This window comes from Anopheles nili, chromosome 3, assembly GCF_943737925.1.
Source record: "Anopheles nili chromosome 3, idAnoNiliSN_F5_01, whole genome shotgun sequence".
NCBI lineage: Eukaryota > Metazoa > Arthropoda > Insecta > Diptera > Culicidae > Anopheles > Anopheles nili.
This window is the reverse complement of record NC_071292.1, coordinates 69873176-69900148: the sequence shown is the minus strand read 5'-3', so window position 1 is coordinate 69900148 and position 26973 is coordinate 69873176. Positions and strand designations below refer to the sequence as shown.

The 26973-nt window shown below is 47.9% G+C and overlaps 3 protein-coding genes across 3 annotated transcripts in view; 2 read left to right on the top strand and 1 right to left on the bottom strand.

Annotated features, from left to right (window-relative positions):
- The window catches only part of LOC128724964 (transient receptor potential cation channel trpm), a 32869-nt gene extending 29406 nt beyond the window's left edge, over positions 1–3463 (top strand). The window contains exons 22-24 of the mRNA XM_053818683.1: positions 60–591; positions 666–785; positions 856–3463. Coding sequence (XP_053674658.1) covers positions 60–591; positions 666–785; positions 856–1979 — 1776 coding nt within the window. The 3' untranslated portion in view covers positions 1980–3463. The remainder of the gene's footprint in view (positions 1–59; positions 592–665; positions 786–855) is intronic.
- Positions 3464–3752: 289 nt separating this feature from the next.
- On the bottom strand, positions 3753–7657 carry LOC128724963 (integrin alpha-PS3-like). The gene is made up of 4 exons (XM_053818682.1): positions 7500–7657; positions 6644–7038; positions 5859–6560; positions 3753–5785 (listed from the first exon to the last, which is right to left on the bottom strand). Exons 1-4 carry the CDS (start codon positions 7655–7657, stop codon positions 3753–3755), a joined length of 3288 nt encoding a protein of 1095 aa, XP_053674657.1.
- Positions 7658–21461: 13804 nt separating this feature from the next.
- Positions 21462–23254, top strand: LOC128725552 (cuticle protein 19-like). The gene is made up of 3 exons (XM_053819305.1): positions 21462–21473; positions 22731–22907; positions 22985–23254. The coding sequence occupies exons 1-3, from the start codon at positions 21462–21464 to the stop codon at positions 23210–23212; spliced, it is 417 nt and encodes a 138-aa protein (XP_053675280.1). The 3' UTR covers positions 23213–23254.
- Positions 23255–26973: the final 3719 nt, after the last annotated feature.

The following is a 26973-nucleotide window of genomic DNA, read 5'->3' as shown; positions in this document are numbered from 1 at the left end:
TGGCTTCCTGCGGTTACTTCTTCTATTTCCCTTATATTGCTTATTTGTATCACCCGCAGATCTCGCAGCAGTTCGAGCGGGATCGTAAGTTTTCCATCCGCTCGGAAGACTCGGAAGTATACCCGATGGGTAGCGTCCCGAAAGTTCTTTCGCCAGCTGATTCCGCCACTGCCGCGGCTAAGCCTTCGCCACCACCACAGCCACCTCCGTTCCTAAGCATCCGTCAGGACACGGCTAGTACCGAGAGCAAGGACACGCTGACGCCATTGGAAGGAGCCGACGATCGGACGCTTGTGGGTGATGAATCGGTGGATGACATGGTGGAAACGACTTTCGAAGGGCTTCGTCAACGAACCGGCCGTCGACGGAACTCGTCGATGTGTGGTCCTGGTGCAGGAGCTGCTGCAGTAGGCGCATCCTCGGTGGGAAATGTCCTGGCAGGTGGGAGTATCGGTGGTAGGAGAAACTCCGAGAGTGCATCGGGAGGTGGGTTTGACATTAACAAATCGCAGAACAGCTTATATCAGCTGGGCTACGCCAAACGGCAACACAGCATCACACAATCGGAACCGGATAGTGGCAATGATCAGCGTAAGTGTGCGAGAAACGGTCGTCGATGACGCAATGCCTAGAACATTGAGTATGAGCTTGTTTTCTTTCCACAGCTGCCCAGCGGTCCGTTTCAAAGGGTCGGCACTTGTTGCTGCAGATTCATAACGAGTACACCTCGATCACGGACGAGCTGGAGAGTCACATGATCGTGTCACCGACCAGCTCACTTAGGGGTATGTTATAGAATGGAACCAAAACGGTTTCAAGTTGTCTACAGTTGGCACTTTTTTGAGGTACTTTCAGAAGACCGTCAGAAAAACGTCACCGAGCTGACGAACCCCGAGTTTGCCGCACTGATCGAGAAGCAACACCTGAAGGAGTGCGAGGACAATGACTACATGGAGATGGAGAAGCTGTTCCAGACGCGCTGTTCGCTTGAGGATAGTGATGACTACTTCGACGACACCGAACCGGACGAGCCGGGTCCGCGCAAGATGTTACGCCGTGAGACAGCCATTGAGCTACCGGTGACTCCTTCCAAGTCAAACATCGTCTCACTGGCAGACAGCGCCACGGCAGCCCACGAGGACTTCGCGCTGAAGCACGAACGTCAGGTGGCGTCGAACCGGAACTCTTTGCGAGACTCGAAAAACTCGCCACTGTCACTGTCGAGTCAGAACTCGCCACGCAACTCGCAATACATGCCGTCGGCGTTCCTCAACCCGACAGTGTGTGATGCTGCCGCTGGCCGGTTGTACAAGAAGTCCTACGAAAGCCTGCAGAAGAACTCGAGCACCGACACGGAGTACTCGCTGCAGCCGTACCGGTTCATCAAGCAGAGCTCAAACGAGACAAACAGCTCGTTCAACATCGACAACTCGTCGATCACGAACGATCTCTCGATCGACGGTGAGACGAGCCTCAACTCGACCGTCATCGAGATGGTTTCAGGCCCTTCAATGGCCGCAACGGTGGCTGCCGTGGCGGCAGTCAGTGACGGTTTCCAACCCACACGCACCTCATCACTCGGTAGCAGCTCGGTGGCGGCTGAAATGCGCCCAAGTCTTCTCAAGAAGGGCGTCAGCATGGGCCGAGAAGGTGGTGGCTCCATCCCGGAGGGACTGGAACGTGTGGGACCAGGAGTGGGGCCAGGCCCAAGTCCGATTCCAAGCAAACCACCCCGAACGACCCGGTTCACTGACAGTCTGAGCGTTCTGGGTGCCAAGACGGTGTTAAGCCTGCTGAAAGAGAGCAGTTCCACCAGTACGGAGGAGGGTCCGATTGGTGGGAGGCGGGCAGACGTGGGTGGACCCATTCCGTGCATCAGCACGAACCTGGTGCAGGACGAAATCGCGAAGCTATCGTCCAACATCAAGAGCAGCACCGACGAGGATGCCGATCCACCCTTCAACGAAACCATGTGCTGATTTTAGTTGTGCCCTCCGACAGAGGTTAACGTTAGCTGTTAGATGTGGGTGAGAAGGACTCGCCCAAGGACTTCTCATCACACGCGCGAAGACCACCGCCAAGCGGCGGCGGTACATATCAGATGGTTAAACTTCTTTCCTACCGATGCTGTTGCTGTAGAACGAAAACCACCCTCCACCCACGTTACTGTTATCGCGCACAAGCGCGTCCGTGCAGTCGATCGCAAGTCGACACTTGGAGCAGAATGTTTAAACCCGCACTCCTTTCCCAGTGATCATGATGAGCTTTATTTTACGCGTGCAAGCGTTACCCGCGCGATCGTTAACGCATCCGTTTGATTGCTTGTTCGGTAGATCTGTGGTGCTGTGTTGATGACTGTTTGTGACACCCAAAGTGCGCGAAAGAAGCGAAAAGGAGAACGTTTAAAGCCCTGTGTGCTATATTGCGACCGGTTTGAGCCGGCATTGAAGTTTGGTGTATATTTTACCTGTAGCCAGTTGGAGGATGCGTTGTTCTAAGCGTTTAGTTTAAGGAACGGTGCACGCACGCACGAACCGTGGTATCATCAGAACAACTGCCAGAACGGAAAGAGAGAATGAGAAGGTGCTCACAGGTGCGCTTAGAGGATCGGTTATTTATTGTTGCTCTTTAAACCTCGCTTTTTTCACGCTCGGATGCGATTATGTTCATATCGATGTTTTATGTACCGTGTATTATTTGTAAAGGGCGTGTAAATATTACGATTACGTCAGCCATTTTACCCAGTTTGTGGGCTTAATTTCACGCGCGTACTCGCGTACGCTCACACACATAGCTCACCGTAGTACTCCACCTCGACACTTGTTCTTTTGGTTGCGTGCGGTTTTGTCTCGGACCACAGGATCTCACCAAAAGGCTGTCAAGGCCACCGCGCGAACGCAAAAGCAACCATCCCGCGTCCTGCATGAGTTGTACTCAAATGTGACAATATTATTAAATTTAATCAGTATGATGAATAGTGCAGCAAGAGCTACTTACAAGTACGAGAGGCGATGCATTTGAACGTCAAAGGACAAAGTCATAGGGCTAGACCCGATTCAGATGATAGGGAAGCGATGTGTGGGATCGTGAGTACGATTACTCCAAAGTCAGCGTTGAAGCGTCGGAACAATAATTCGTTAGCGAACAATAAAATAGGGTTGTACCGAGAGGAGTGAGATACATCTACCACCATGAAGGTAGGAGCACGTATGTATCCCTGTTTGCGGATCGCAGGTGTTTTATTACGAGTGTTGTGCGGGTTGGTGCACATTGGTTGCAGATAGGTGCTTTTGTGCCGAACACCGGCTCACAGGGCTGTGTGTCGCGGTTAGGCGGTGTTTCTGTTGCGTTATTTCCCCAAGGATTTAGTGATAAACGAAAGGCGACTGAGAGCGACAACTGCACCATTCAGGATCGAAGCGCACATGGTTATCACAGGTGTTGCGAAATAAATACAATCGAAGGCAAATTACGAAGCCGCGTCATGGGGTTTATTGCATAAGGTTAGGATAAAATATATTGAGAATTTGTCGTTAGGGTTTGTCGATGCGGCGTGACTATCTTCTAGGGTATTTCGTCATGTGAAGTTGGCTCTAGAGAGTGCTTTTCTACGGTCAAGTGTGGAGTACGTCATATTTCAGAAATCTCCTGGCTGGAATTTATGGTGCTATTCAGGTCCACCGAAATTATGCTCTATATCGGGAAAATCGATATAAAATATATTTGACCCATTGAAAGGTATCGCAGACCCTCTAACCTACCTCACGGTGTAATGTCTCCAATTCCTTTTTCATGTGACGGTCGAAAAACCCACCGCGGTACATCGTGTAGGTAATGGCAGCCAACAGCAACAGCCCTCCAAACGTGGACGTCACGTAGATATAGATTGGTGTGCTGATGTTGGCATCCCGGTATATGATGGTGTGTGAGTTTTTACGCGCAACCCTGAACGTTTCCTCGAGCTCATCCGTGGGCCGCCATAGATCGTTTGCGATCTGCACGACGATGATATCCTCGTGGTCCTGCAGACACGGTTCGATCGCGTCCAGGTCTAGCTTATACTGCAGCTCCACAGTGATGGGTCTGTGGCCTGAGAAGAACGCCGGCAGTTTCAGCTGAAGCTGCAGACACTCGACTCTGGAGAGGTTCCAGGCGCAGTTAAAATACACCGTCCGGCCCGCGGGTAGCTCGTCCAGGTGCAGTGTGCTGGAGTTTGGCCTTGCAGGATGCACCCACAGGTTGGAGCGTTTCCGACGTGCAATCGCCGTTGAGTCGGAAAAGTCCGTCTCCTCGTGTTCATATTCTTTCCATTCTGGCAGCACGACAGAGTCACTTGGCACGATGCTGCCATTCTGTCCACTTGGTAGTGGCTTCGCAGACCGACTGGGTACGTAGAATTCAGATGTTTGCCTCAGCAAACCCTTATCACTATCGTCCAGAAGCCAGAATACATCGAGTGGTGTGTCGTTGTAGCTGCTGCGAACATTGATGTCGTTGAGCTGCATTATTCGGCAGCTTCCGGTGTGAAGGAGTTTCTCCGGTGTGTAGCTGAGTGGCACGTCCAGACGGAACAGCGCCTCATTCAGCGTGCTAGGTCCGTTGTTGTATAGCTGCACGAGCTGCGTCACATCGAGCAACCTTTTTTGGTTTTCAAAATTAGCTTCTCTGGAGGTGCTTTTGCTCACGATCTCCACATGGCTGAACTCTCGTAGCGCTAGCGTCGTGTGTAATTCGTTATCAGCCGGCCATAACTCTCTGCTCGTTGTGAGCGCCCTTGCGTGAATTGTTACGGAAGATCCTGTGGCTTGCAGCTGCGTCATGTCGAACGTCAGCGAGTATCTAAGGCGCGTCGAGAACTTCAGCGGTAGGCCATGGTTCAGCTCGCACAGAACACCTGCCCGTTCGTGCACCGGATCTGTCAGCTGGCACTCCGAAGGGACGCTTTCTAGTCGTAAGGCAACGGGAACTGTAAAATTCACTTGCGGGAGATAGGCGTTCTCACCGGTGTTCGATATCTGCACCTCAAGAGTAGCTCGCTTCGAGCTTCCGATCACATACGGTGGTGTGACGTCCACCCACCGAAGACTGACGATCTTCAGGTCCGTCTCACATGTCTCTTTCCGACAACCCGTCTTGAACGGAATGCGTTCCTGCACGTGAGTCACAACCGCCGGATCCAGCATGGCACAGTGATTACAGAAGCCTTGTCCCTTGGTAGGTGTGGCCTTAGTAGCGATTCCGAATTCGAGATCGATCGTGAGCGGTTGATAGAGTGTAGTCGGTGACGCGACGATCTGTACGTCGTACTGCAGACACACAGGGTCGTTGCTCACCGTGATCGACGGTAGTCGGCGATGGTTTTTGACGACTGCTCGACCCATCTGCACATCCACCACCATCGAGTATTGGAGCGCGACCTGGAATGGAGCTCCCGAAGGGAAGCTCGCCGACCAGCAGAGTCCTATCTTCAGTGCGGCATCTTCGGCAGGTAGCTCACGCTTGGAAGCGTTAATGCGTGCCTCGACGTGTACTATTGGATAGGCTCGAAAGACGTAAACTGACTCTTCGTTTGGTGCACCGACGGCTAGATCTGGATACCCGTTGCCATCGATGTCCACACCGCGGGAAAGTGCGTGGCCAAACATGCGTGGCGTGTAAGTTGGTGGCGACGACCCTACCATTGACGGAACTAACCGTTGGCTAGGTCGTGGCTGTACACCACTCGGTGATCCAAGGAACACATACACCACACCGTCTCCCTCGAAAGGCGCACCAATTGCGATGTCTGTGGAGTGGAAATGCTCGGATAAGCTTAAGATCATGATCAAGGTCACCTTCATGATCACACGGGGTCTCACCTCCAAAGCCATCCCCGTTGAGATCTCCGATTCGGCCCAAACTCGTCCCAAACCTGCCACCCAACTCGTACGCGCTCGTTAGTTTTCCCTGCAGCTCAAAGCTCAGCTCACCTGCATTCAGCTGGATGTACACTGCACCATTATCATGCTCACGAGTGCGACTGTGCATGGGCGCCCCAATCGCAAGATCCGGCAACCCATCGCCGTTAAAGTCCTCCGTCAGAAGCGCGTAACCGAAGTACTCTCCGAGCTGTTCGCCTACGAACGTCCGGTAGCGCAAGATCACCGTCTCATGGAGCGTTTCATTGTCGGCGTAGTCGAACAGCAGCACTTCACCGTGCTGGCCACGTGCCTGAGGTGCACTCGCGACGTACAGCATCTGCTGCGTGCCCAGAAAACGTCCAGAACTGACGGCGTACCCAAAATACGCGTTATGTGGCACGTTCGAGTGCACCGGATCCGGAACGACTGTTTCGTGAGTGATGCGACGCCTCCAAAGAGTGTCCCGGAACACGTTACCGTTCACCTCCGACGGGGCGAAGCCGAAAGTTGGCCTCTGCCGGTAACGCAATACGGTTCCACGCCAATCCATTATACCGGGCGCTCCGATCAGTACCTCAGTTCCATCGTCCGTCACGTGTAGACTAAATCCTTGCTCGCCATATAAGTAGTTGTAGTTATTTCGGGGTGAACGCTGGCGAGCTGAATGAGAAGAGTCGATCATCAACAACAACAACAACAACAACAGCAATAAAGCGCATCCCCCTTCGAAGATCTTGATATACCTTTTAGACGGAGAGGTTTAATTTTGTACAGGTTTTTAGGCTCCTCGATCTCGTCGATTCCTTCAGTGAGGTAGCAAACGCCGTGCAGTAGATAGATACCTGCGAAAGAGCCCTTAAGGTGTGGAGCGCACGTCACCAACCAGGCCCCGTCCGATCCGAGCCCGTCCACCGTGGCACCGAGCTGCTGGTATTCCTTGTTCTCCGAGCGGATCTCGCGGTGACTAGAGAAGGTCTCGCCTTCGTAGTAAGTGTTGCCCTGTCGATCGAGACGGATCGGTTCGCAGGCGTTCGTAACGTTTCGTGACAGGAAGCTGCACCGAAAAATGGCACCGGTTTCGTTGATCCGTCGCTGGTACTCCAAATCTGACTGGGCTTGCGGAGCGCCGACGATCACGCTGGTGAGGCAGAAGAAAAAATAGATAAGTTGCGTTCAATGGTCTTGTGAAACGTGTAGGCTTTTTTATCAGTCACGAGCTAGCAGATGCGGTAGTTAGTCTCAACAATGTTGTGTTAAGTCGTTAGGCAGTGACTTAAATAGCACCATAGAGCATAATAAGGCACAAAGCCTTATCTTGGTGTTGGGAAAGTGCAAGGACGCGATAGACGTGTAGCAAAGATCACAATGCCTCCGAGACAACATCACAGACGATTACTCATGTAAAGGATGGAGTCATCGAACGAGACAGAACATTCAAGACGATGGAGAATTTATCGCACTCTCTCGACGGGAAAGACAAAGGGCAGCGAATCCAGCAGTCTGATGTATCTTGAAGTAAAAGTGGCATGAACGGCCGCGACAGCCACTAATGGTTCTGGGAAGGATCGTTACTCATGATCCAATGTTTTGGCCGCTTACCCGGTTTTGCGCAGGTTCACGGAGTATCCAAAATGCGAACTGCGTACGGGACGGATGAAAGTGTTCAGCGTTGGTAGCTTGAAAACGTAGTTTGGTTCGGGCGATAGGTTAAACCCAGCCACGATACACACGCACTTGAAAATCATTAGAACGAGCATGCTGAGATTTAGTTGCACTGCATTGCTCAAGATAAACTAGTGGTCACGATTGTTGCAAAAACCCACAGAGGAATAAGTAAAAAGCAGCACTTTTTAAGCTAAATATTTAATAACTAATTTTGGAACGCCGCACGTTTCCTGTAGTCAAGACGTCTGTCTTGTACGAATTTGCAATGTCAACTAACGCACTTGTCGGAGGCACTCGGTTAGCACGTTGATAACAGCTGTGGTTTATCGTGAAGGCAAGAGGAAGTTGGAGTATGGAGCTGCAAGCGACAAGATCAGCTGAATAAAGATACCCGCGTGTTTATGAATCAGCGTCAAAGCAATTTCCAAATATGACTGTCCGAAACATGTTATTCTAGCTGCATATTAAATAATAAGGTAAATATACGAGCAAAATGTAAAGAAAAAGGATTGCAAAGGTACCCTTTAAGTATTGATTAGAAAATAGCCGAGTTGGGACTATTATCGTTTCTCAGCCGGTGTTAACTAAAACTAAAACTAACAGCCGGTGTTGTAGGTCCAGGATATGGCTGGATGTCGAATCAAAGGAGCTCTGAAAAAAATCTATCGGTTGCAATGCTGCATAGGTTTGGGTGCAAAGTTGCATCAAGCGGCAAAACTTTCGTACAATCTTGTATGCTTGTGGTGGCTGCGTGCTGTAAGCCAAGTGCATAAAAATGGCTGCATGTTCGGAGAGCGATGCACCGAAACGACAATTTTCGTTTGATATGAATGACATGACAATCATTGCTACACTATACATAAGAAATAGAAATATTTTTCAAAATATAATCGGGTTAATGCTTAAATATTTTAGACAAAATCTCATGCAACGTACAATTAATTATTGCAATACATTGAACACGAGAATATTTAAGTTCTTGCATGGGAAATTTTTTGTAACAATAAGCATGCATTTCATCCTGCTGCGGTTTATGCAAAGTAACAAGTTTCCATAATGCGAATTCTTTCACCCAATGTAAGTAGATTAAGAAATAAAGGTAATGGAAACGTCTCGCTCGGCATCTCGTGCAGGGCCACCTAACGCTCTAATCGAGCCCCAGCTAATCGGATCGCGAAACCGGACTAACGCAGCGCCAAATCGTTTATCTTTCAACCATCGTTCCACATCCTGCTGCAAGGTCCGCTCCAGCCGCACCGATGGAAAGCCCACAGCTGATAAGTGTATGTGCGTCACGAAGCTTCCAACTTCCTATTCCGCCTCCATCCGGGCGCCTGCTACGCCACCCGAACGTTATGTAAATCAGAAGTACTAAATCCCGCCCCGCGTGTCAGACCTCTCTCTCTCTCTCTCTCTCTCTCTCTCTCTCTCTCTCTTTCTCTCAATGCATCCACCCGAACGGTGGACCACATCTGGTCGCTGATCGATGTCCCACAAATCATGTCCCGTGGCATCCAGCCAAGAGCGAGAAAGCACCGGACCGTCTACTACAAAGTCAGGCTCACTGTAAACCGTTGCGATGGTAACGCACCCGTATGCGGTGAAGTGCAGCTGATGCAGGGTGAAGGAGCGAAGCGCGCGAGTTATGCACTCTGCTTCTCTAATGACTTCTCGGACGCTCGGACCCGGCCTGGAGGTGCAACGCGCGCGTTCAGACACTTTCGGTGCACTTTCTTCCATCGTGGTACCGAGCTGGTGGCATCACGAGAGTGATGGGCGAGAGTTGCATCATCGGCACGGGGAATATCAATTGCACGCGGCTTTTTCACCCCTACAATCGCTAACCTCCGGTGTGGCTTGCAGATGCGTTTCGCTGTATTTTTGTTTTGTGCAGTTTTCTTTTTCGCGCGCCATTGTCTTACTCTCTCTCTCTCTCTCTTTCTCTCTATTTTCTCAGGTTCGTAGAGGTATTTTCGGAAGTGAATTACATCTGAAGGTGGCGTTGGCCCGTTAGGGGTGAGAATTACGAATGCCTCGCGCTCGAGCGAAGAAGCGTAACCGGGAAGCAACCTGCAGATGAAGACAGCTACCATTTTGGGGTGGCTTTTCCACTCGCGTGCTTGATGGTACGATTCTCACCGCCATCAGGTGAACGGGAAGTTCACAGGAGCAGCAACTACCGAGGATTACGCAACGTTGAAGCCCGCTCATTTCACCCACGTACGGCTGGCGTACTTTAGTTTCGCGTTTGTCTCTGTTTTCCCGCGAAGGGTGATGGCAATAGACTTGCATCGCGCATGGCATGTGGGACACGCGGGAAATGTATATTGTAAATTGGAAAAATTGTAATTCAACACGTGTGCCTCGTCGGGAGGTGCGATCGAAAGTAAAAGTCGACCCGTAGCCGCGAGTGATGAGCCTTTTCTTGCCGCTGGGTTCGCCGTGGGAAGTGATTTCGGATCAGCTTGGTAGCCACGGGTCTGGCATCGAAGGGAAGTGCATTTGCATGGCGGGCTGGTAAGTGCAAGGGCTACAGTGTAGTGCAAACAAATGGCACTACGTACGATTGAAGGGTTAGTTTCGGCGGAACGAGAAATGTGCTACATAATCTCGATTGTGAGTAAATGAATTTTCTTTTATACATAAATAATAAAGCTAACAAAATGGCTCGTTTATATTGCGATGGAACAAGCATAAATCATTTCCATCACATTCTCCGAAAGGCATCGTCTGCCAAGGATCCGATGCACCATTCGTGCATCAATTGCTGCATTGCTTGCACGCCGGTTTTGCAATAGCTGACCTCTTCTCTGAGTTCATTCTCGGTACCCGTTCGTCGAAAAATGTGTGTCATGAAGAGCGCTAGTGACTGCTTTTTGGTTGCTCTCCTCTGTGCTGGTGCATTGTTCGCGCACCCTGAATTTGAGATGATGCTTTTCGTTAAATACTCACCCCAAAAATTATGCACGTGCTGGCAAAAAAAGCTCCCTTCTACACCCTTCACGTTCACCTTCACTCCTCACTGCACCGAAACGCGAGCATTCGCGTACGGCGGACTCGCACCGTAAGTAGCACCGCAGAGCGACAGTTTTGCCTGTGCGATTATGCGCCTCGATGCTCGCATACGATCGAAGTCGATCCACATAATCGCAGGCGATGTGTGCGAGAGGTCGTGGGGTGTTTATGCGAGGGGCACTCGCAATTGCAATGCATCCGAATGCAGGCCACCCGGATCGGTTACCACGCGTGCAAGCTCGGGTTTACGCAGCCACTAATTAGTCCTGGTCGTGCATGCCATGCACGCGACGCCTTCGCTCTCGGTGTGGGTGGTTGACGTTACGTCGGAGTAGGAATTTTGTGGAAAATTTTCCTCAAACTCGGGCCCAATTACGGTGGGAGCAGATTCCCTTTCGTTCGGCAGTCGCAGCTTGGAGGGAAAAGCCACCGGCATTACGAAACAATCATAACTTGCGCGTTAATTTATTTGGCCGGTGAGTCGAGCTTAACAAAGTCATAAAGGGTGGTTGTGAAGGGAATCGTATTGCGTTCGCCCCGAAATAGCTTAGGGCTTTCGGACAACAATTAGCGCGTCGAACGAACGATCATTCAGCCGTCACCGTTCGTTTGGAGTTATCAGATATCGAATTGTAACCAGTGGTCTTCGTGTAAGTTTGGAAGCGATTTGATGCCAAAAGTGGTTTATATTTCATGCCGATTGACTCGAATGCATTATTTAGAAACTTAATGCATTATAAAACGTTTCAAACCCTTCAAAACGACATGAACCGATTGCATGAAGGTTTTCTCCAAAATGTTTGATCGATCGAGCAGGGCATCAAATTTAATTCCCCCGTTCATGATACAAAATTAGAAACCGTTTGAGACGGTCGACATTCACACCGTGAATCAGATGCAAAATGCATCGCCTCGGGAAATGCTTTCTTTCACACACGTTCCTCATCCGAATGCTGGTTGGTTTGATTGCCTGAATGATTGATGGATGAAGAAAACACTTAACTACGAGCGTTCGATGTTGAGTTTGGTAAACTATGGGTTTAGAAGCTAAGAGAAAATGATCCGGTTCATTCGATAGCTGCCATTGATTTCCTGTGACTTGGTAGCTCGCGTCCAACCTGAAGGACTCGATCGAGAGGTGCGCCTCGTGAACATGTGTAAGAAATTCCTGGCTGGGTCAAGAAATAACGTTTTTCGACCTTCCTCGGACCACACGGGGTTGGACTGAATTGCCTCGAGTCACGTGGCATGGCGTTCTTTCCTTTCTGAAAGAGTGCTTTGACCACTAAAGACCACCACTCTTCATGTTACCGAACAAAATATATAACTACGGAGTACGATTGAGTGTCTTGAAGAGAAAATGTTTCAAGATTTCAATGCCAGAGGATGAAGAAAAATGTTAGTAAACAGTGTTCATATGTGGCATTCTCTAAACAAGCTCACCATGCTCCCGTTATCGCAAATGTGTTGACTGTTTGTTTGCATGAAATTCCCACAAAGCCGCTGACATGGAAAAGGAAGTGTTTACGGTTTTATTTATCAACTGCAACCGAGGAAATTCGGTGAATAACGTTTGTTAAATGAGGATTCAAAGTTTGTTACCCATCCAGTGTTATATTAATATGGAAAGTAAATACCTATGCAGCTATTATTCCTTAACTACCTACCACAGCATACATGCTCAAGTGATTGATATTTTTCCAAACGATTCAAGCAGTAGGAAGAATCTCTCGTATCAGGATGCTTGTCATATTCCAAACAATCATCCGTCCGTTTAAGTTGGTGCTCCTAAAGAAACGATTGTATGGTGATTAAATTAGAACACTTTATGATTTCGGTTGACGACACGTACCTAGAACATCCAGAACTGTACCACCAGCCTCCACCTTCGCGCGCTGCACAGTTTATAGGTGTAGTTCCTCGATCGAATGTGGAAAATGTCCCAATCCACTGTCTCTCTAGGTTTTCAGATTCTCCTGCATTGATCAGTAACGCGTATTCGCCCGTGGAATTGTCTATCCTAATATCTTTGTATGTTAAAGCATGGAAGGAATTTGAGCTTTTTCTTCGGGTGACGAAGCCTATCTCCCACCGGAGGCCGTTGTTAACCATAGCACTGATCAGTTTGAGGCCCAGCCAAAAGTCACCATTCAAGCGGCCAAAACCCTCTTCGTACTCACTCCAGGTGCGATTGAACGACTCATTTCCTAATGGACGGTGCTGTATTACGGTCCAGCCACCTCCATTCATTGTCATCTCGCACGCAACTTCAAAAGGTGGCAAGTTTTTCGTGGGTTGGATTAAATAGATACCTGTATTGGACGACGAAACGTCACGGCACGATTTGGTACTGATGCGCGAACTGTGCCGAACAGTGGGTTTTTGCGGACGCTTGCGAATCTTAGATGCATTTTCCAGCGGGTGGAGTTCGTCGCGAATCGATAGTTCCGGAGTTAAAACGCCATAGTCGGGAATGTTGCCATAACCTTGTTCAACATTCAAGCTTTTTCCGTGGGGTGGATTCAGCGTGGTGTTAGCTGACATTTGATCGAAGCGCTCCTCGAGACCTATTAACCTGGAAGAATGCTATTAATTTCTCTGTTTAATGGCGCTTCGCGACAGATGCAAACCTTTGTTCGATTGATTCTAGTTTGGCCAGCAGCAGCTCAAACCCGAATCCACACATAACGCTTGGCAATTCCTTGGTTTCTCCCGGGGAGAACCGTAGCAGAAGTAAGAGCAACACTGGCCACATCTTTCGGGAGCTGGAATATTACTGACGCGATCGATCAGATTGCGGATTCAGATGTGCTGGTGCTGCTGATAAGAGTCATTCGCACAAATGGAGCGCCATTTGTGACAGCAGCTTTCCTTCACCGGTTCCCAAAGGGGAATTAATCAGTGGTGAATAACATACGCTGTCGACATAAGCTTACTAACTTGAGATCATTTATTTTTTATTACAGTTAATATCAATAATAGGATAATAGGAATCCTTAGGAAACGGTACCACACAAGAGAGTATGAAAGAAATGCATTTTATTTCAAAATATAGCTAGCTTCTTGTGCATTCTTATCAAACAAATAATTGATCGAAAGTCATTAGGTAATGGTTACATTACCTCCAAACGGTGTAATTAACATCAAGTGCTAGGCAGAGCCTCTCGTATCATAATGCTCGTACTATTCGTAAAACGTCCTATGCCGTGTCCTTCTTTGCCGATCACACTGTTCAAACTGACCCTAAGGAAGCGAAAGTTTAGAGTATATATTACACGGTTCAGTTATTGGTTATAGGTTGATGCTACCTACCTAGAGCAGCAATGGCTATCGTCCCACCAGCCTCCGTAATCGTGTGCCGTGCAGTTACAAGGTTTTAAAGCGTTGTCTTGATCAAAAGTGGAAAATTTCTTACCCACAAATTTAGTGTACCAGTTACCATTGGCGCCGTAGAATTTCCCAAGCTCTCGAAGCGTGTACTTGTCCGTTGCGCTTCCGAGCTTGAACGTACTGTACTTCGCTATAAACTTGGCATAATTCCAATCCACTGCCACAAAAACGATCTACCACCGGAGACCATTGTTCACGATAGCACTGATCGGTTTTAAGCCCAGCCAAAAGTCACTATCCAAGTGGCCAAAGCCTTCTTCGTACTCATTCCAGGTGCGGTTGAACGACGCATTACCTAATGGACGGTTCTGTATCACAATCCAGCCACCTCCATCGAATGCCATCTCGCACCTGACGTCCACCGGAGTAAAGGATTTAGAAGGCTGAACACGATAGACCCCCGAGACTGTCGAAGAGATCCCTCGACACGAACTGGGCACATTCTGCCGGTCATCTGCTTGTTGTTTCCGCAGTGCTTCCATTTCATCTTGAATATTGATCAGTCTGAAACCAAGCAATTACGTGACCTTTTGCTTTCTCCGTCTGCATAGTATCAATCCGAACCTATCTTCCATATACTGCAGTTTGGCGAGCAACAGCTCGTAACCGAATCCACTGGATCCGTTCGATGACTGTGCGCGGACATCAGCTGACAGGCTAAACAGTAACACGAGAAGAGCTGGCAACATCTCTTGGCTGTTGGAACATTACTGGTGCGAATTATGTACGAGAACACGCAAGGCAGAATCACTGGAAGATGGCGCTTGAAATGCACGAGAGTTACAAACTCTCGCATTAACGGTTGGAGGGTAATCACACTTGCAAGAATGGAATTCCCACGAGGCTTACAGATAAGGCGAGAACGTTATCAACGAATGGAGGGATTCCACCGCTTTCGTATTAAGACTGCAGAAGTTGGAATCACATTTGCAATAGCCGTTTTGGTGCTGGATTCGAGATAACGGAAGTAGAAGGGTAATGTATACGTATAAAAATTAAATGATACTACTCGATTAGGGATGGAAATGTGATGTGTTTTAGTCGCATTCAAACTGTTGGCTAAGCACCGGTCTTGAGGGTGTTTTTTAAAGGCCCACAACATTGCCAAAATAAGAAGCCGATTGCCAAACAGTGAGCTACTTTAGCTAATTTCAAATCGTCTCGCATCCCAATCCGGTTCCATCTTTTAACCGCGCGCGATTGCGTTGGTGGGATTGCGCCTTTACACTATCATGCAAAAAGGACCGTGTTGAGCCGCAGTTGCTCGAACTGGAATTGGATAACGGCATGGACCGGTTGGACCGATTCCGGTGTTGATTTGGGGTGGCTAGTATTTTCGCTTTCCCTGTTCAATCGTCGAACAGGCTCAATGCACTTTTCAGTTCGGTTGGTGTCGCGATTAATTGCTCCATTATGATTGGCTTTGTAGCGAGTGGCGTAGTGAAGCACGTAAAGTACTCCGATTGCGATCCGCCACCCTAATTAGGTAAAAAAAAAACCAGATTGTTCCAGTAAAGCAAACGCTCGGTGCGGAATTACTGCAGGATCATAGTCAGCCCACGCACAACCACAAGCAAACCTCGAACGATTCGATCGCTTGCGTAACCATGTTCACGTGCTCCTGCCATTCGCGTTCGCGCGTTCAAGCACTTGTCACTGTCAATTGTTCATTAAAAGTGCATAATGTTAAACACCACTTTACATACGCTGGTTTTGGGCTTATGTCGTTAGGAGTTCGGAGCCTTCCTATGCGTGTGTGGGAGATCCCTACAGCTTTTGTAGAGTGATCACATTCGTTCGTTCGTTTGTTTCGCTAGCTAATTTGTGCGCAAGACCACACCGAAGTGAAAACCTCCCGCCACGGGTGCAACGGTGCACCATAAATCATGTACGGTGCAACTGCATGCTGAGCAACAGGCCGTGGAAAATCGGAACCCTCGGGCATAAACGAGGGTTCGTCTTCTACTGCCCGTTAGAATTGTGCAAGTCTCCTGATCTCGGGGTCTTCCAATGGAGCGTATTGATTGCGAACGATTGTGTGTTGGAACGTTCGTTGGAGGTAGTTTGAGATTGGGACAAAATTAGGCACAGAAATGGCCGCACGCTCAACCCACTTAGTCCGCCGTCCATTACACAATGGGCGCCATTTTCCGAGGCCACCCGTCATCGGAAAATTAGCAAATTTTGGGCACGAAATCAAAACACCCAACGAAGCATTATAAGAAAAAAAAGTATATAAAGGCTAGTAGCGGGTGAGATTAGTTCGCGTGCCCGCGTGCACAGAACAATGCCCCGACGTCGCGGTAGATTAAATATTTGCGAACCGTCGCGGGTGACGTTTCGTAGCCGTTCGTTTGCTTTTAGAAACGCACCGCGAGGCGAATCGATGCAACCACGCGATGCTTGCAGGGGCGTTTTCTGTTTTTTAACTTACTTCTTCTTTTCAACCGCCAGATTAGCAGTGATTGTGACGAAACGACTGCGACGAACGCATCTTTAGATGTCACCAAAAATGCGCCGTACCATAGCTAACGAGCGCAGGAAAAATGAGCCACGAATGAGCGCTGCCTCGAAGGAACCTCAGCAAGCCACATTTCCATGGCCTCCTGAGTGTGTGCGAGCGCGCGCGCGCACGTGTGTTATCTCATCTGTGGCGCCGATTTCGAGGTTTACCTTCGCTTGTCGAGGCGAGGTTTTGTACGACAATTTATATAATGGAACTATAAAAGCTTCACCAACTCGTTACAGAAAGCACACGCGTGTGCCCCTTTTCGGAGCGCGTGTGTTACATTTCTGCTGTTGCTCCTGGGGCGTTTCCGAGTTGGTGCTTGTTTTGTAGGCTTACACACACACACACACACACACGCGTACTAATTCGCATGCCTTTTTTCCTTGTTGCTGTCGCCAGCTCAGACAGAGTGACCAGTTAACTGGCTGCTGGCATCGCACATCCGATTCGCTTGTCCATCGCCTTGGCCAGGGTGAGAAGGTGCTGAATAAAAGAAAACGAAAACAAAAAAGAAAAACCATCCCTTAGGCTGCTCGGGACGGCGACACACGAGCGATTAAGACCCGTCGATCGAAGGGGTGGTCACATGCGTAGCCATAATGTTGCGTGCGAAGCTGCTCCATTGCGCAATATGCGATCGACGGTGGGGATTTGTCGCTTAGGATTTCCGCTTTCCATCACACGCACGCCGGCACCGTTGGGGGGACATATTTACGACCGAGAGAGAGAGAGAGAGAGAGAGCAACCGATCTGGTAGGTGTTATTAGTTTAATTAAATTTAAGCTGCAAAGCCGGAAAAGGTGAACTGGGTGAACTGGCAGATCAACTACTGGTTATCCAGCAGGCAGGATAAGACTGGTGCATCTGTGTTTACGCCTTCTGGAGATCCGAAAACCTTTCGAAGCTTTTCAAAGCTCAATGTTAAGCTTACAACTGTTTCACTTTGCGGGAAAATTATCAAAAGAAACTCATACTTCCGATTGCTAGTGCAACTCTAGATTGTTTCACCAAGAATGGGTGATGGAAATTTGCTACGTGTAGAAGCGGAAAATTCACAATCGGAACAGTGTCCGTTGGAACGTGAAAAAAAAAACCATCAACACGAGACGCGTCATCCGGTGGAAAATCAATACGCAAGCGAAAGGACATCAATGATGGGGCAACATGATGCCACCCCACAGGCCACCATCACGAAGCCGGAAAGGTGAGGAAATGCGTCAGTACGCAATACGCGCAACTCCTAGCCACTCGAACGCTTTGATATACGATAGCCTTATCGGAGGATAACATCGATCGTAAAAGATCGACACCACACACCGGAGATGATAAAAATAATTCAATAAAAAATAGTCAACCGTAAAATTTCATCAACGCCACAGCTCGTTCGTGTCCTCCGTGACGATTGTTCAGTCTCTCTATCTTTCTCTCTCTCTCGAGCTTTCCCACCGTTGGACCAGTTTGTTTTTTTGATGAGATATAAATATATTTTGCCGATTTTAATGCCCCACTGTCACGCGCGTGGTGTCGACCGGAATCCGTTAATTGGAATCCTAAATCATCAACAGCACCACCTCGCGGGGTTTGCATTAAACATGCGCTCTCACCCTTCACGCGCACACGCTCCAAACGCGGTACGATCGCTGACGCAATGGTTAAAAATGGCGCCATTGGACGATGGTGACGATCGCCAACCGAGGGCTGCCAAATTTACCATTTCCTCTTTGCCACCGCGCGATCTTTATTAGCTTTTGCTGAGAAGGGGGTTTTTCGCGCTTCGGCACCGTACGCCTTGGAACGAGCCTTCACGTTATTTATGTGGGAGCTTGGGTTGTTGGGTGGTGTAACATATTTGTTTGTTTTTTCTTTCCCGCTCGTGCTCAAGCTCATGATTAAATTTAAAGATTAACTTACGCTTATTTTTACGCGCCAAAGAAAGCACCCATCTTGGGGTGCGGTATGATCACGTGTACTCCCAAACACACCCACACGAAAGCTTGCGCTCCAATCTGATGGTAATGAGCGTAGCACCCGCATAGCAGCGCCATTATCGCACGCTTCGCCAAAATGGCCGGTTCGCGAGCGCGCGGTGCGTAAAGTGGCAATTTAGCTGCCAATAATAAACCGAGAGAAAGGACTCTCGACTCTCTTGTCGGGAGGGTGGCTGGGTGGTAAATTATACGTTCGCGTTCGCGGGAAAAAAGGGGCCACCGGGAATTCGCGCAGAAAAGTCCACCCCCTCACTAAAGGGGGTTTGAACCCGTTTATGTAAAGTCACACAGGGAGGCGCATTGTGGGGTGTGGGTATTTTTTTTTTTAATGAAACATCACCAACGAAATCGATCCGTGCCGGCTTGGGTAGGGAAATTGTGTCCCGCGTCAATCACACAATAAATATCTAAGGTTTCACCGACCCATGGCCGATCTGACCCACTGGGCGGTGAGAAGCCGACGCGAGAAAAGACGAGAAAACTGTGCCACTGCCGGTGGGTGGGAAAAAGTATAATAAAGCCACCCGTGTACCATGTGCCGCTGCCGGTGTAGATCATCGGTTATTTTGAGCCTCTCTGTGTCAAGTCGAGCTCAAGTCAGCCAGTGAAGGCTTCGCTTTCGCCCGCACGATCGCGGTGGTTCTTTGTCATAATCGGCGAACGATCGCGTTTTGCGAGTCTCCCGGAGCTATGAGTTGGGTAGTAGCTGCACTTACAATTGTGATGTTGCATAATCGAGCTGCAGGAGGTGGGTTTGCAGTTTGCAGCTGGTTGCACTTTTAGCAGTCGAGAGTCGAGTGGGCTTCGTTGGATCGAAGGATCGGATCGGGACGAATATACCGACAAGTGGTGATCCCGTGGTTTTCAACCGTTACGCCGTTTGTTTGGTGTACGAGGGTGAAGAATTCACACGAGATCTCGAAGATGAAGCCCAGGAGTACTTTGGCGATGGTTGACACAGAATGCGCAACTTTGTAGCTGTGATGCGAGAGTTAATTGATTGCAAAGTTGGGCTGCTATTAGGGGTGTTAAATATTTTCATATTCTCTCATCATTGGTGGAGATTTTTGGTGGCTTTTTGTAGCATTACTATTCGGTTGACAAAGTAGAATTCATGAAGGTACCTGATCAATCGATAGTTTGGTTCTAATTACCCCAAATAGAAGGGAAGAAATGTCTCACAAGAAGCAGATCTGCTCTGCGAGCAAGTGCTGCATTCGTTTTTCACATCATTCATGCACTTGATTGCATTTTCCATTGTGCTAATGAAGATGCTTCGAGCTAAACGCCACACCGCGCTTGTGAAAGGGAAAAAGTAAAGCCACCAAACCACTTCAGAAGCGATCGCAAGATCACTTTCCGTCTCGCGCGAACTCAACCGAAGCTTCGTGAAAAACCACCCACCGTCTGCACGATAGCACAAATGTGGAGCATGAAATTGTATGCCATTTTCGTTGCAGCTCGAGCGCGAATCGAGTGCTGGAAGGCAGAAAAAACCGAAACCGAAACGCCAGCAGAACCGTTCCGCCTCCATTGGCCTCCCTCACCAGGGTGTTTTTCCTTTCCTTCTGTCGAGCTTTTGAAGCTTGATCTGAGAAACGAACATGAAGAAAAAAAAAGCAGCACAAAAATGCATGCATTTTTTAAGGAGCAATAACACCGAGAGATGCAAAATGGCTCGAGATCTTGAGGGAAACCATTCGCCACGGAATGGGCGCCATTTTGGGGGTAAAATTCAGCAACCCCCCGTGGGAGTTTTGGGGGTGAATTGCACCACCACAAGCAATGGTTCGATTTGCGACCGAAAGATGGTGCAATTTTCCGGCCTCCCCAATAGGAGTTGATACGTATTATTAGTCTCATTTTTCGCCCATTTCCACTACGTTCGCTCTACCTCGCAATGCCAAACAGATTCAGCACTTTTATGTCACCCTGCCAGCCCTCGTTCCGGTGACCTTATCCCTGAAAATGACCCCAACCGATCGTGAGTTCGCTCGCGGTGTGCTGTGATAATAATTCAATCGCAAATGGCTCGCTGGACCCAATTTTACATGCAAATATGAACGGCAAACCCGAGGACACAGCCGTGTAATTGTGGCTCAGCCACGGAGTCGCAAAGTCGACTAATTTTCGGTGCGAAATGGCGGCTCGAGATGCCGCAATTTGGTATTTTTCCACACCACGCGGTCGCCTTCTGTAATTGACCGAGCATGGGGGATGATTTAGTCACAGGGCCAAAGCGTTCGGGTGGCTCACATTAGGGCTTAGGGTTTTTCCTCTCTTTTTATCGAGAGCAAAAAAAACCCACAGCTTTTGTCCTCGCGATCACAACTGATATCGATGTTTGGGTAATTTTTTTCTCTTCAATTTTCGAATCAAAAATCCTGCCAACATTCTTCCACGAGCGAGCTCAGAGTGGGTTGCAAATTTATGCTAGCCCTTCCGTTCATTGCCACTCGCGTAAGGTTAGGTGGCCTTTCCCTGTGTTGCAGATGCAGCGTTGCATCCAAATGCACCTGCACATCCGAGCTGCATCCCGAGGCACGTGTGCACACGCGAGAAAAGGACGGCTGCGCACGGTTCAAACCCCTCATGGGGCGAGTTTTCAAGTTTCCATTGCCCCCGCACGCACTCGCACGTGTGGCATCGAGTGGTTGAGAGTGGGAGAGAGAGAGAGCAAAAAAAAAGCCTGCCTCGGTCGGAAAACTCGTGCCTTTGGAGGTGGGGGGGGGAGAAGGGAGGGCCTTTTCGCTTTCTTCCGTCGGTTCCGTCGGTTTCGCCTGGGGTGTCCTATATAAAGGGGGTGAAATTTTATGATTCCAGCATCAGTCAACCAGCGATCGTCGCGCAGTGCGGTGTTAGAGTCTCAAAGCCAAAGCTTCCAAAGCCAAACACACCATTCGGGGTTTTTTTCTTCTTCTTCTTCTTCACGCTAGTTTCGCAAAGTTGTGTTCACGTCACAGCACGTTTTTGTGTTTTCCATTCGGCAACATAATGGCCTTCAAGGTAAGGCGATCGTGAGGGTAGTTTTTCTCCGGTAGTGTACGCCGCGAAGGATCGAGACGGAAATCGTTGAATCGTTTTGTGCCGCAGGAATGTGCTCGAAACGGGAAAAGGGCATTTGTGCGTTGAATGTGCTTTTGTACCTTTATGCGTTTTATTCTTCTTCTGCTCCATCGGAAAGCTTTTCGTTCTTTTGGGAGCAAAATCACCGAAAACCGCGCTTCGATTGGATATTTTTACTTTGCAAAGGCTTTACGTACTATTTTTGCATTCTATTAAAACGTTTATTGCAAAGCAGACGATTCGTTTTTGCACGACAGTCGCGTCCAAAAAAGGGAAGGCACATTTACGACGTATAGCAATGCTGCTGAATGCTTTATTTATTTTATTTACAAAGCCAGCTAATTTCAATAAATGTTCCTTTAAATTTGTCACAAAAAAACACGTCTGCTCAAAAGCACCCGTGTCATTTCTTCCACTCGATTGTGGTTTGCAGAGCGCTCGCTTTAAAATGCTTCAAACCGGCTTTCGACCGGATTTAATGAGAGAAAATAAAAATCCATTCCCACGAATCGTCCACCAAAGTGCTGCCATAATCGCGAACCCTGGAGCGAATGATGAAGTGATTACCAACTCGCAACCGCAGATAACGAGAGATCACCTTCCGTCGAAGCGAAAGTGAAACAGTAAAAACCACCAGTTTTTCTTTATCCTCGAGACACGCACCTCAATTAGCAGCAATCGGGCATCAATTATTACGGCAAAGTCGCACGGCAAAACGCAACGGCATCCTAACGAGGCGTCAAACGGGGTGCAGTTCCGGCCGTTGGCCCGTTTCATAATTACCGGTTTGCGAAGACGCGAGTTGACACCAGCTGGACCGGTTCTTGGCCAGAGGGTTGAATTTTCCCACCCCTCTTTCCTCGATGGGGGGTGACTTTTCCCAACCCCAACAAAGAGGTCGACGAACGACGTGCGTGAATGCCCGGAAGAGAGATCGCGTCCGATCTTTTACGATCACGTTTAGCACCATTCATTTTCTCTCTCTCTCTCTCTCTCTCTCTCGCTCTCTCCGAAAAAGGGGGAATTAAATAAGGCGAGATTACCCACCGATTAAGGGGTTGGTGTCGGCTTGCATAACCCAACTGCACGATGAGATAACTCGCTTTTCCGCTCGATCTCGCACCCATTTTCACCATTTTCACCTTGGCCATGTTTTCATCCCCTTCTCTCATGCTCTCCCTGTCTCTTGGTTGCTAGATTGTCCTATTGGCGTCAGTGGTCGCCCTCGCAGCCGCTTTCCCAGCCGGTTACGGTGAGTACTATGGTGAGCATCAGCTCGAAGGTGGCCATCAATATGGACAGGTCGCACGCATTTCCCTAGGAGACGGTCACGGACATCACGAATATCACGAGGATGAGCACGTCGATTACTACGTAAGTACCGGGTGCACGTGTCCTTTTGGGTGGACTTTCACGAAGAAAAGCTCTCATCGTTTCGTCCTTTCAAACAGGCACCACCAAAGTACGCGTTCAAATACGGCGTCAATGATTTCCACACCGGTGACGTTAAATCGCAGCATGAAACGCGTGATGGTGACGTCGTAAAGGGTCAGTACTCGCTCGTGGAACCTGATGGTTCCGTCCGTACGGTCGATTACACCGCCGATAAGCACTCGGGTTTTAATGCAGTCGTTCACAAGACGGCTCCTGTTAGCCACCATCAGGCTGCCCATTATTAAGCCCCCCCCTTTTTCAAGGGGTCTTTAGTCGTTGTCACACACACCCACACGTACGATGAGTGGAAAATCAAAATCCTCCCCCCCCACGAAGCACGAAGCACGACCCCATCGATGTTAACTGTGATATGCCCGCGAAACGAATTCTGCCAACGGCCCAAAACCTGCCCAACATCGTTTGTCTGCATCTGTGAGAAGTTTGAGTCTTGAGCAAATGGAGATGAAAATTTGGCAAACAACAACAAACAAAAAAAGAAAAGAAAACGCTTCCCCCAACTCACCATTGAGCTTGCTCCAAAGCCCCACCTAATTCACCTCACCTTCTGCAATCGATGGGGCGTGGAAAAGCGGGTGCTTTTTTGGTCCTGAAGGCGCCACACACACACACACCGTGTCCTGCGGAATCGACACGAAAACCCTATCCCTTTGTGGCTGGACGGCGGGAGGACGAGGAATGCGTGTGAGTTGGGACGCCCCACTCGCACGCACACACACACACACGAATGCACGCACGCACGTGAGACTCATGTTGACTCGTATTTATGTAATTATTATCTTTGTTTTGTTGCCCGTTATCAAAGCGAATAAATGAAGAAGTCAAACGCGAAAAAACCGCATTTGCTTTTGTTGCAGGGCAAGAGGGATGGAGGGTGGAAGGGGGGGCATCCGAAAAGGGGTTGGGAATTTTACCCACCCCCCTCAGGTGGGTGGTTTTAGCTCGAGCAGCATCATTGAGTTGTATTTATAGTTTTCGAAAAGGCTGCATTTTGCATCGCGTGGGAATTTGGCGGCAGAACGAGACAGAGCGATGCGAGTGTGTGAGCGAGACGGATAGCGAGCGGATGGTTGCTTGGATGCTTTGGTTGCTTGGACCGGCAAAGAATAATATATATTCGCTTGAAAAAGGACACAGCGACTGGCAGCGTTCTTATTAAAATGAAAGAAACTTATTGCAATTTAATTTTCCACAGAGTTTCAATTAAACTGAACGGTTATTTATTAGACTTGGATTAATATTGTATATTATGGTCATTGCAAGATATGTTAGTAACGTTAAATTAATATACACTGTCAACCCCAATTAGCATTAAGCTAATGAACGTAAAAACTGAGAAATTCAGATTATCGGGCCAATTCTTTGTTAGTTTTTTAAATAAATTGTTGTGGAAACAATGAAATAAACCTATTGACTAAAACATGGAAGTCTGCTTTATCAAAAGCTTTCCGTTACGTTCCAATTCAAAATTTAATTCCAAATTTCATCAGCTTCTACTGTTCAGATTGAATTTTGTGTTCCTTTTTATTCAAAACGTGCAAGGAAAACTTGTGCGAGCATGAGCTAAAAAGTTGTCAACAATCGGTAAAATCACCGCAAATTATTCACACAATAAATGTACACGCGATACAGTGAGAGCCTATTTTGTCGAACAACATGCTCATTAAAAGCTAATACGCAACACCAAACGAAATCAAAAATTTTAATTTAGCGTAAAAACCACGATGATTTTCACGGGCAAAACCGCAAAAATTTTTCGCTGAAGTAACAGGAGAGCATGCCAGCTAGCAGGGTGCATTTGGCCTAATCGAAAACGCTTAAATCGGTGAAATATTTCAAGCGAAAAAAAAACGCTTCAAAAATAACTAGTGCAAAATCTGACCCACAGATGGCGCTAAATGTGCTAAAATATTGCTTCCGCTATTTGACTACAGATGGCGCTGTACAGTAGCTTGAAAGATTTCAATCTGAGATTTTGAAATGTTTCAATTGGTCAGCGCCATCTATTAGTGAAAAATTAAAACTGGATCTAAAAATTTTATATTTTTTAATTTTTCAAAAATTAAAATTTTTTAAATGACACCTCCTGACTGGTATGTTCTCCTGTTACTTCGACAAAAATTATCAATTTTTGCCCTTGCAATTTTCGGTTTGTTTTCGTCGTCACTAACAATTTTTTAGCTTTGCGCGCCGTCATTTTTGCGCGTTTAAAGAGCATGTTCTTTTGGAAACTAGGTGTTTGCAGTGTCGTGCATACATTTAGCGTTTGATAATTTGCGATTGTTTGTGACGTTGCTTATTCATTCTGTACTCTCGCAAGTCTTATAAAACGATGCTTTGTATTGATGAATAAAGGATGATAGAACTCCTCACTTCAAACATAATAAATAAAACAATGTTTTGCTGTATTAATACTAGATCTTTCACGTATGATCGGAATAAGCAGCTTATCGAAATATATCACTGAGTAAATAATTTCAACACCGTTTTTTCTCCTAAAACCATGTTCTTGCAACTTAATAAAAATTGCCCCGTAGGATCTCGAGCAGAAAACACAAATTCTCATCCCTTTTGCACCGTTTACGATTGATCCACACTTGAAGTGAGCATTTTTTTGCGTAATGCCGTGTAATTTAATTTCCCATCTCGTCACAGCAAGGCCACTGAAGGCCTTCTGGTGCATTCTGCACTCATGAACCCGACCTCCTGCTCCATTTGTTGTGACCATAACCCGCCCGGTCCTAATTCCAATCCACCCGCAAAGACAAAAGACTTTTGCAACGCTCGCGTAGGAAAGAATAAGCAACGATAAACCGTTTACGGAACGACCTTCGTGTGTGCTTGTGCGTTTGTGGAGCGCCGTTTTTTTCAGCCACACAACTAACCCACACATACCATTGGGTAATGTGCACTTTTCCACCCACATCCCACTTGGCTGGGGGTCGAATAATCCTCCCCCAAAACGGTGACCCTCAAGGACGATTTGTGTGCGGTTTTCGGGCGTGATCGAGGAGGAAAGTAAATGGACAAACGGTTGTTGCTGTAATGCGTTCGCTTTGAACTATGTCACCGGTGGGTATTAGCATACAATTCTGCCTCTTTCTGAGTCACTGAAGTGGCCATTCCGTGGGTCATCGGTGGCACATACCAGCACGTGAGTAACACCGGTAAAACCACATAATATCGATCGCATACCTCGTGAAGTTGTTGCAGCGAGAAGGACTCGATCTTCGGCGCATTGGAGGGGCACAAATTCCAAGCAAATGAAGGCATACGTCGGTGGAAACGTGCACGTACTTGTGGAAATATGCTAACAGCTAGTTTGCTTTAGGTTTGGTTGGTTTTAAGGATACATTTTTGCTACTCCTGAGCCGTTTGAAGCAACGCATTCCATTTGTCGCCGTTCCAAGTGATCGAAAAGCTGCTTTTGGAATGTTCTTAGTTTTTACCAGCTACAAAAGCCTAAAGATTGTGGCAAGTTAACTAACTAAACTTAGGTAAAATAAGTTTGAATTCAATTATCAATTATGTAGAGATATTTTCTCAAAATTAAGGCCTGCAGTTTATTTCGTTTTTATTCATGATCAGTTTAAAGGCTTCAACAATAGTAATTATTAGCTGTTATTGTTGAAAACATAAACCAAAATTAACCCATAAAAACGGATTCCTGCACGTTATCGATTCCACACCGACCACGAGCCACGAGCCTCCCATTAATCATGTTCACTCACAAATCACGCTCGTCCATGTTCGTCAGCGTCAATTAAATGTCGCAGAAATCACGCTCGAACGCAAGCGCACGTGCGTCTAAATATGTAGCACGTTTTTGCCAACAACTCGTTGAGGTTTTTTCCTGCGCTTTTGCCTCCATTTTAATCAACCCAAAGACGGCTCCAAACGAGGCCCACCACGTACGGTTAATTAATAACTTTAAATCGCAAAACGCGAATCTCCTTGAGCACATGCTAACGAAGAGCTGCTGCCGATG

Excerpts from the sequence above, each read along its gene's own strand:
- LOC128724963 (XM_053818682.1), bottom strand. The coding sequence starts at position 7,657 with ATGCTCGTTCTAATGATTTTCAAGTGCGTGTGTATCGTGGCTGGGTTT. Across the intron at positions 7,039-7,499 it reads GTGAACCTGCGCAAAACCGG|CGTGATCGTCGGCGCTCCGC; the intron begins GTAAGCGGCCAA and ends CTGCCTCACCAG. Across the intron at positions 5,786-5,858 it reads CAACGGGGATGGCTTTGGAG|ACATCGCAATTGGTGCGCCT; the intron begins GTGAGACCCCGT and ends TCCACTCCACAG.
- LOC128725552 (XM_053819305.1), top strand. Across the intron at positions 22,908-22,984 it reads ATGAGCACGTCGATTACTAC|GCACCACCAAAGTACGCGTT; the intron begins GTAAGTACCGGG and ends CCTTTCAAACAG.